Source organism: Sardina pilchardus, chromosome 9 (assembly GCF_963854185.1).
Source record: "Sardina pilchardus chromosome 9, fSarPil1.1, whole genome shotgun sequence".
Classification (NCBI taxonomy): domain Eukaryota; kingdom Metazoa; phylum Chordata; class Actinopteri; order Clupeiformes; family Clupeidae; genus Sardina; species Sardina pilchardus.
The window spans coordinates 47,501-57,500 of record NC_085002.1 but is presented as its reverse complement, the minus strand read 5'-3'; the positions used below and the strand labels follow the sequence as shown (position 1 = coordinate 57,500).

General features: G+C 52.0%; 1 protein-coding gene across 1 annotated transcript in view; it reads left to right on the top strand.

The window, feature by feature from the left end:
* The first annotated feature begins 2,399 nt into the window (after positions 1-2,399).
* Positions 2,400-10,000, top strand: part of lmod1b (leiomodin 1b (smooth muscle)) — an 8,710-nt gene continuing 1,109 nt past the window's right edge. Inside the window, 3 exon segments of the mRNA XM_062545567.1 lie at positions 2,400-2,871; positions 8,223-9,908; positions 9,910-10,000. The exon segment at positions 9,910-10,000 is cut by the window's right edge and continues 62 nt beyond it. Of these exon segments, the coding sequence (XP_062401551.1) occupies positions 2,590-2,871; positions 8,223-9,908; positions 9,910-10,000 (2,059 nt within the window). The 5' untranslated portion in view covers positions 2,400-2,589.

The following is a 10,000-nucleotide window of genomic DNA, read 5'->3' as shown; positions in this document are numbered from 1 at the left end:
ACACAACACCTGTCTTGGAAGAGAACTGGATTTCCCCCTCAGATATATTTTAAACAAGTAAAGCAGTGCCACCTGTAGGTGTGTTTATGTAGAGCACCCTGCCTCTACCCAGGGGGGTGTGTGTGTGTGTGTGTGTGTGTGTGTGTGTGTGTGTGTGTGTGTGTGTGTGTGTGTGTGTGTGTGTGTGTGTGTGTGTGTGTGTGTGTGTGTGTGTGTGTGTGTGTGTGTGTGTGTGTGTGTGTGTGTGTGTGTGTGTGTGTGTGTGTGTGTGTGTGTGCTGGATGGACTTCCTCTCCTCACGTCTGTGTGTGTGTGTGTGTGTGTGTGTGTGCTGGATGGACTTCCTCTCCTCACGTCTGTGTGTGTGTGTGTGTGTGTGTGTGTGTGTGTGTGTGTGTGTGTGTGTGTGTGTGTGTGTGTGTGTTGGAGGGACTTCCTGTCCTCTGATTTTGTGTGTAAATTCTACTGGTCGCCCGGGCAACACTTTAGTGTTCTTAATGAGAGTTCTACTGGTCGCCCGGGCAACACTTTAGTGTTCTTAATGAGAGTTCTACTGGTCGCCCGGGCAACACTTTAGTGTTCTTAATGAGAGTTCTACTGGTCGCCCGGGCAACACTTTAGTGTTCTTAATGAGAGTTCTACTGGTCGCCCGGGCAACACTTTAGTGTTCTTAATGAGAGTTCTACATGCTAACGTGCAGGTAACAGGAGAGCAGAGAGGGTTAAAGCGGACCGTGCTGAAGGATCTTTGAGGAGAGTGGACCGGTGGTGCTGGGGAGAGAGCAACTGGTCAGCAGAGGCTCCATCCAACCTCATCACGACCCACTCTGTGTTAGTTTGTGTTTGTTAATGCTCCTCTATTTGCCCCTGACATCACGACCCACTCTGTGTTAGTTTGTGTTTGTTAATGCTCCTCTATTTGGCCCTGGCTGTCCACAGCACAGACATTTTATTTTATTTGAGCAACTACGCCGCTCCGTCCGGCATCTTTTGTCTTGTTTGTCAATGTCTTGTGTGTGAGCGCTTTGGGTTCTAAAAGTGCTATTTAAATAAAAGTCACAGCACAGCACAGCACGCTGAGAGGGACAGACAGTGTTATGATGATGATGATGATGATGATGATGATGATGATGATGCTACTAATGGTAATGATGTGATTTGTCTCGGGGTTTTTTTACCTGTAGTGCTACATGAGAGATGTGTTGTTTTGCCCACGATGGAAGATCTCTACAAAGGAATGTATGTGGGCGGCGGCCATTGAGCTCAGAGTGGGTTCTGGTTCTGCTGCTCTGGTTCTGCTGTTCTGGTTCTGGCCACAGCTGGGCGGCGGTGAGCTCAGAGTGGGTTCTGGTTCTGCTGTTCTGGTTCTGGCCACAGCTGGGCGGCGGTGAGCTCAGAGTGGGTTCTGGTTCTGGCCACAGCTGGGCGGCGGTGAGCTCAGAGTGGGCTCTGGTTCTGCTGCTCTGGTTCTGGCCACAGCTGGGCCGGACCTGGACCGGGTCGAGTCCACAGTCAGCTGGAGAGCGCGCTCAGCGCACAGGTGTGTTTCCAGTAACCGTTACAGGTGTGTTACCTGTCTAACAAAGGGACTCCTCTAAACCTCAGCATTAACAGACTGGACTTAACAGAGAAGTGCAGGAGTAACACTGACCGCTCTGATGAGCAAGCCCCGCCATTTTCAATAAATCTGTCCGCTCTGATGAGCAAGCCCCGCCCTTTTCAATAAATCTGTCTGCTCTTGTATGTGTGTGTCAGCGTGACCTCCTTCCTCCACATCTCACATCCACTGACATGTCCAACCCCAGAGAGATGAGCCCAGATGACAACACTGATCGTGTGTGTGTGTGTGTGTGTGTGTGTGTGTGTGTGTGTGTGTGTGTGTGTGTGTGTGTGTGTGCGCGCTGTGTTCTGAAGTAGATTCAGAAGATTATGCAAGCGGTCTACCTTCAGCTGAAGGATGAAGAGAAATTGGCTTTATACTACCAACGTGTCCCTCTATCTTTATGTATTGATAATTGTATCTCATTAAAGGGGATCGTAAATCTAACCGACATCCAATTTCATCCAGCACGAAAGTAGCCCTCGTTATAAAAACACTTATGATCTGTCTTTCAGCACACAGCAAGCAGCTAGCTATGTGCGCATTACGATGAAAAATCCGTTGCGCAACATCAGATGTTTTATGGAGAAATAAATAGACCCTATCAAACCTCACACGTTCTATTATTAGTGTGGGGAAGCATCGCTCCGATGCAGCGCAGGGCCTTGTGGTTTTGGGTAAACCTTCGCCCATCCTATCTCCTTTAAAGGACTGAGTTCTCTGCTCTAAATTTGGGCATGCGCTCGCGATGGATTTCTTGGAATGTCCAAGCATCCCAGACGGATGATGAGAGGCGAGAACGTCGCGCGAGCCTGCCTCTGCTCCGCTCCCGTGTACCGGCCCGGCAGGATTGGAATCACCTGAGCGCGCTCTGTGATTCGTTTTTTCTTTTCCTTACTGGAATACCTAAAGCGGCAGGTGATACGGACAGTATCGGAGGAATAATAGTCGTTTCTGTCGCTTGGGAGAAGATTTGTTTTCACCGCAAGCATGTCTACGAAAGACCACTTGCACCGGAGGAAGGTCCGCGGACTGACCAAGTTGGGTCGCATGGTGAGCGAGGACCCGGACATCGACAACCTGCTGTCCACCCTGTCCCCGGAGGAGCTCGAGGAGGTGGAGAAGGAGGTGATGCGGGTCCCGGGGCCCGACCCCAGCGAGATCACCATCGTGGACCAAACCGACTCCACCAAGAACAGCGCGCGGGGCGCGAGGTCGGACGCGGCCGGTTGCGACTCCAGAAAATCCCTCCAGAGGAATATGTCTGTTGAGGTATATACTCATTTGTGTGTGTGTGTGTGTGTGTGTGTGTGTGTGTGTATGTGTGTGTGTGTGTGTGGCCAAGGTATCAGACGCCACGTGCTGCACACCTGACAGGTGCTAGTTAGTAGGCCTACACACGCTTCAGGTTCTGAATCAATACACGCTGTCTTACTGGCCCTGCAGGGGTGTGCTGAGTGGGTTGTCGTTCTCACAGGCCACAGATCGCCTGTAGTCTAAGCCCGTTAGGATGTGCTGGCAGTGTTATGTTATGGTTATATGTTTCACTTAATTTACGTTTAAATACGGAGGCGACATGACATTCTAAAGCACTTGATGGTAAATTGGCGCGTCATCCAGTGGGCATTCCCACGCCCAGCAGGCTGCCCCGCGAGGCCGGTGATGGTGACGACCCGTTGGGCCCGTGATTCGTGATGCTGATCCGCGAGGCCTCTGATGTGCCCCCCCCCCCCCTCCCCCCAGCGCTGCCCACTCAGACTGCCATGAGAGAAAGGTGGCCATCACCGGCCCATCAGCTAGAACCGTTTGGCATGCAGTTAATTGCGCATTTTCCCTCCTATGAGTCTTCAGCACAGCTGTGCATCTCTTTGAGCAGTAGAGCCTGTAGCCTGTGATATTAGATATCAGCTTGTGATATTAGCCTGATATTAGCCTGTAGTGATACTGGCCTGTGACATTAGCTTGTGATATTAGCCTGATATTAGCCTGATATTAGCCTGTAGTGATACTGGCCTGTGACATTAGCTTGTGATATTAGCCTGTGATATCAGCCTACACATGTAAATAGTCAATAGAGGGATTGAGGGAAATAGTCAATAGATGAAAAGTGTAACGGTTAATTTTGTGGTTCCATCCATTAGCCAGGTTATGAGCTAGAGATAGATAGATAGATAGATAGATAGATAGATAGATAGATAGATAGATAGATACTTTATTGATCCCCAAGGGGAAATTCAAGAGCTAGATGGACTAACAGGCAGTTAGTATGTTTAGGTTTCACGGCTTCCTCTCCGTCCAGAACTGGCTCTGGATCAGAGCTGACTCGCCGCTCCGCTCGTCCTCCATGTTGTGATGAGGGCTCGTTAGAGCCGTAGCGTGACGTCAGCCGAGCAGACACACTGACCTCTGACCCCTGCTCCTGGCCTCTCCACAGGGGGATGCCGTGCGTGCGTGCGTGCGTGCGTGCGTGCGTGCGTGCGTGCGTGTGTGCGTGCGTGCGTGCGTGCGTGCGTGTGTGTGTGTGCGTGCGTGTGAAGGAGCATGTTCCAGTAAACAGTGCTCAACACATGCCCTGCCAGTGACCTTTTAACTGCCAGATATTTCTCCAAGTCAGAACACTTAGCATGTGTTGTACGTGCCCATTAGTGAAAGATGCAGTGGTGTTTCCTGTGTGTGTGTGTGTGTGTGTGTGTCTGTGTGTGTGTGTGTGTGTGTGTGTGTGTGTGTGTGTGTGTGAGGGAGTGTGTGTGTGTGTGTGTGTGAGGGAGTGTGTGTGTGTGTGTGTGTGTGTGTGTGTGTGTGTGTGAGGGAGTGTGTGTGTGTGTGTGTGTGTGTGTGTGTGTGAGGGAGTGTGTTAGGAGGTCGAGCGAGCGTGGTCGTGAGGAGCGGTGCGGTGAGCTCTGTGATGGCTGCCTGCAGGAATGCCGCTGGTGATTGTGTGTGTGTGTGTGTGTGTGTGTGTTGCCGCGGGTGATTGCCGCTACGCTCACTTCCTTTTAAGGCCACGTCTGCAGGCCAGTGCTGCTCTGCGCTCCAGCACACACACACTCAGGGACTCGCAAATCAAACAGCGAGCGCTCCAGCACACACTCCAGCACACACACACTCAGGGACTCGCAAATCAAGCAGAGAGTCGTGCTTCACATTCACGTCGGCGCTGTGAAATGGCTTTGCTACGCACAGTGTACACAAACACAGCTGAACCGAGCAGCTCAACTTATGTAACGGACATATAGATCTCATGGTGCTATGCATTAACTAAGCAATAAACGTACATCAACGAGTAGACCGATGAAGTGTCATTACACACATACAGTATATGGTCTCAAAGAAGAGATTTGGGACTGTGAATTAAACATTAGTTCCAACAATGTTTAAAGATTGTCCAGTAATCTTTATACAGCATGAATAATAATTGTTTAAATAATACCTGCTGAAAAAAAACATAAGCTGGTGTGGCCAGTAAAAACCAGCAGTATAGACCAGCAACACCAACTAAAATGACCATCTTGAGGTGGTACGACAATCAAAACCAGCTGAATTACCATCATAAGCTGGGTAAACCAACTGAAGGTGTGTTTTCACTAGAGTTTTGCTGGTCTAGCTGGTTAACCATCATAGGGTGGTCAAACAAGCTGGTTAACAAGCTGGTCAACCAGCAAACCACCTTTAGCTGGTCAGGCTGTTTTTTCAGCAGGGATGTTCTGTTTGGGTGGTAGTCTTTACCACTGAATCCCCCTCACACACACACAGCCAGATTCAGAAGCTAGAAGCTATCTGCTTTGACCAGCTGTTTTGACTGGAGTGTGTGTGTGTGTACACTGAGCTGTGCCCTGCTGAAAAAAACAAGAAACCATCTTAGGCTGGTAGCTGGTTTTAGCTGGTTTTAGCTGGGCTTTGCTGGTTTTCTTCCAGCTATTGCTGTTCTTTGCTGGTGTAGCTGGTTAGGCCACCAGCTAGACATGCTGGCGTGACCATCTGAGGAAGCTGGTCGTGCTGGTGTGACCAGACTGTCGTTTGGGATACAGCTGGTTTAAGATGGTCATGCTGGTGACCAGCCTGTCAAGCTTTACAAAGATGGTCAAGCTGGTTTTCTAGAATGACCAACATAAGCTGGCGTGGCCAGTAAAAACCAGCAATGTAGACCAGCAACACCAACTGAAATGACCAGCTTGAGGTGGTACGACAATCAAAACCAGCTGAATTACCATCGTAAGATGGTTAAACCAGCTGAAGGTACAGTATGTTTTTGTGAGAGTTTTGCTGGTCTAGCTGGTCAACCATCATAGGGTGGTCAAACAAGCTGGTTAAGCTGGTCAAGCAGCAAACCACCTTCAACTGGTCAGGCTATTTTTTTCAGCAGGGTGGTGTGTCTGCTGTGCAGGTGTGTGTGTGTGTGTGTGTGTCCACTGAGCTGTGGTGTGTTTGCTGTGCAGGTGTGTGTGTGTGTGTGTGTGTGTGTGTCCACTGAGATGTGGTGTGTTTGCTGTGCAGGTGTGTGTGTGTGTGTGTGTGTGTGTGTCCACTGAGCTGTGGTGTGTTTGCTGTGCAGGTGTGTGTGTGTGTGTGTGTGTGTGTGTGTGTCCACTGAGCTGTGGTGTGTTTGTTGTGCACGTGTGTGTGTGTGTGTGTGTGTGTCCACTGAGCTGTGGTGTGTTTGCTGTGCAGGTGTGTGTGTGTGTGTGTGTGTGTCCACTGAGCTGTTGTGTGTGTGTGTCCACTGAGCTGTGGTGTGTTTGCTGTGCAGGTGTGTGTGTGTGTGTGTGTGTGTGTGTGTCCACTGAGCTGTGGTGTGTTTGCTGTGCAGGTGTGTGTGTGTGTGTGTGTGTCCACTGAGCTGTTGTGTGTGTGCTGTGCAGGTGTGTGTGTGTGTGTGTGTGTGTCCACTGAGCTGTTGTGTGTGTGTGTGTGTGTGTCCACTGAGCTGTTGTGTGTGTGCTGTGCAGGTGTGTGTGTGTGTCTGTGTGTGTCCACTGAGCTGTTGTGTGTGTGCTGTGCAGGTGTGTGCTGTGCAGGTGTGTGTGTGTGTGTGTGTGTCCACTGAGCTGTTGTGTGTGTTGTGCAGGTGTGTGTGTGTCCACTGAGCTGTTGTGTGTGTGCTGTGCAGGTGTGTGTGTGTGTGTGTGTGTGTGTGTGTGTGTGTGTCCACTGAGCTGTTGTGTGTGTGCTGTGCAGGTGTGTGTGTGTGTGTGTGTGTGTGTGTGTGTCCACTGAGCTGTTGTGTGTGTGCTGTGCAGGTGTGTGTGCTGTGCAGGTGTGTGTGTGTGTGTGTCCACTGAGCTGTTGTGTGTGTGCTGTGCAGGTGTGTGTGTGTGTGTGTGTGTGTGTGTGTGTCCACTGAGCTGTTGTGTGTGTGCTGTGCAGGTGTGTGTGCTGTGCAGGTGTGTGTGTGTGTGTGTCCACTGAGCTGTTGTGTGTGTGCTGTGCAGGTGTGTGTGTGTGTGTGTGTGTGTGTGTGTGTCCACTGAGCTGTGGTGTGTGTGCTGTGCAGGTGTGTGTGTGTGTGTGTGTCCACTGAGCTGTGGTGTGTGTGTGTGTGTGTGTGTGTGTGTGTGTGTGCACTGAGCTGTGGTGTGTGTGTGTGTGTCCACTGAGCTGTTGTGTGTGTGCTGTGCAGGTGTGTGTGTGTGTGTGTGTGTGTGTGTGTGTGTGTGTGTGCACTGAGCTGTGGTGTGTGTGTGTGCAGGGGCCTATTTCACAAAACCAGAGTAAGTAGATCCAAGATAAGTGATGACACACGCGGTTGACCAAGCGTGGTCAAAGTAAACATGCAAAACACGTTTCACTAATGCTGAGCGCAGATGAGTTGAGGCGGCTAGGTCAAGCCAGGTGTAAATTATTCGGTATGTGTGCGCGTTCTCGTTTCTCCCCCAAATAACTCACGGTTGGAATAAAAAAAGACGCGAAAAATAGCGTCTTGCACACAAAGTGAACAACCGCTTTTGATATAGACTAACAACGAGGTAAAGTTGTACTTTTTTGGATGGGAATCATGATTATTTCTGTTACATAGCGGGAGTAGGTGTGGCAGACCAAGTGAATGCAAATGTACGTATGCACCCACGTGTGAGAGCTTCCTTGTCTCGGCACGCAACGTCATTAAGAAAGCGCTTTGCCACCGCAAAGATGCACACAGTATGACTATATATATCTTAATTTGTCGAATTAGTTGAAAACACCTTTGAAAAATGTCCCCTCCACTTCCAATAAACTACTAGGCTATTCATCAAACGTCCGTCAAAAAATAAGCAAACAACGTATGTTATTAATTATAAGGCCACCATAATTTAAATAACATCCATATAGGCAGACATTCTGCTGTGTTTTGCGAGTAAATGCAAGTAGCAAATAATATATAAATGGAATACAGCTCTTTGAAAAAATCGCATGGAGGTCTGATTTGAACGACAGCTAGCAGAACCAATCAGATAATGTAATTACCATTAGAATTAACTTAGCTTGGCTGTTAGCCTGGTCGGGAGCAGGCTAGCTTCCAAGTATAAATTCCCATGGTAACTTATATGTGATCTCTTCTGTGAAACCAAGTCAAGGCTATGTTCATCCAGGATAACCCAGTAAGCCTGTCTAAATCCCCTATCTTGGTTTTGTGAAATACCCCCCAGGACTCGAAGGAGAGCCGGAAGCAGGAGTACCTGCGTAAGATGGGCTGGAGTCAGGAGAAGAAGGACCAGATGGACCTCCAGCGCCAGGACAGCGTCTCCTGCTCACGTGACGACAAGATGACGGACAGGAGCAGCAGAGGCTCCGCCCACAGGCCTCAGGAGGAGCAGAGCGGAGCGGCGGCCCATCGGTGGCGCAGGGAGGAGAGCCGTGATGCGGAGGTCAAGGGAGACAAGACGAGCAGGGAGCAGAGCCGTGATGCGGAGGTCAAGGGAGACAAGCCGAGCGACGGGAAGCTGAGCGAGAAGAGAGACGCCAAGGAGAGCAGCAGCAAGACCAAGGAGATGATCTCCAAACTGCAGGAGAAGAAGGAGAAGGAGGAGGCGCGGGAGCGGGAGAGGAGGGAGGAGGTCAGGAGACGAGACGAGGGCAAGACCAAGGGGCTGGTGTCCAAACTGCAGGAGAAACGAGAGAAGGAGGAGGCGCAGGAGCGGGAGAGGAAGGAGGAGGCGAGGAGACGAGACGAGGCCAAGACCAAGGCACGGGTCTCCAAGATGGCGGAGAAACAGAACCAGAACCAGACCCAGAACCAGAACCAGACCCAGAACGAGGTGGACAAGGCAGACGAGAAGAAGAAGGCCGAATCGAAGGACGCCAAGGGAACGAGGGATGAGGGAGGAGAAAAGGCAGAGGAGAAGAAAGAGGGACAGGGAAAGGAAGAGGAAAGTAAAGTGACAGAGAATGAGGTGAGCGCGAGCGGAGACGCGAAGGCCAATGCCAGCGCAGAGGAAGTGGAGGAGAACGCATGTCCCAACGACGGAGCGCAGCTGCACGAGAAGAAGGAGAAGAATGCTGCAGAGACGTCCGCACCAGCGCCGGACCAGAAGGAGGCCGTGGGCAACTGCGTGACGGACAAGAAGACTCCAAAGAAGTCGAAAGAGGAGGAAGAGGAGGAGGAGTCGGCGAGCATGTTTGACGAGGACCTGCAGAAAGTCCGCAGCAACGACCCGAACATGACGGAGCTCAACGTCAACAACTCCGAGGTCATCAAGGCCAAGACGCTGATCCAGTTCGCCGAGGCGCTGCGCGACAACACGCACATCAAGACCTTCGCCCTCGCCAACTGCCGCGCCGACGACCACGTGGCCTACGCCATCGCCGGGACGCTCCGCACCAACCGCACGCTGACCAGCGTCAACCTGGACTCCAACCTCCTCACCAGCAGGGGCATCATGGCGCTGATCCAGGCGCTGCAGCACAACGCCACGCTCACCGAGCTGCGCTTCCACAACCAGCGCCACATCTGCGGCGGCAAGTCCGAGATGGAGATGACCAAGATCCTGAAGGACAACACCACGCTCCTGAAGCTGGGCTACCACTTCGAGCTGGCCGGCCCGCGCATGACCATGACCAGCCTGCTGAGCCGCAACATGGACCGGCAGCGGCAGCGGCGGCTGCAGGAGCAGAAGCAGGCGCAGGCCAACGGCGAGCTGAAGGGGGCGCTAGAGGTGCCCAAGGGCAAAGGTCACGGCTTCCGCTCGCCCAAGGCCTCGCCCAAACCCTCGCCACAGCCGTCCCCCGTGCCCTCGCCCAAGATGCCCCCGCGGAGGGGCAGGGTGTCCATGGCACCCCCCCCACCCCCCGGCCCCGCCGGGCCCCCACCCCCCCCGCCCCCTCCCCCCCCCCGCCCCCATGCTGGACGGAGACTTCCTGAAGAGCTCGCTGACGCCCGTGTCACAGAGGAAGAAGGCGGACCGCGCGGGGGGGCGGAGCGACGGCA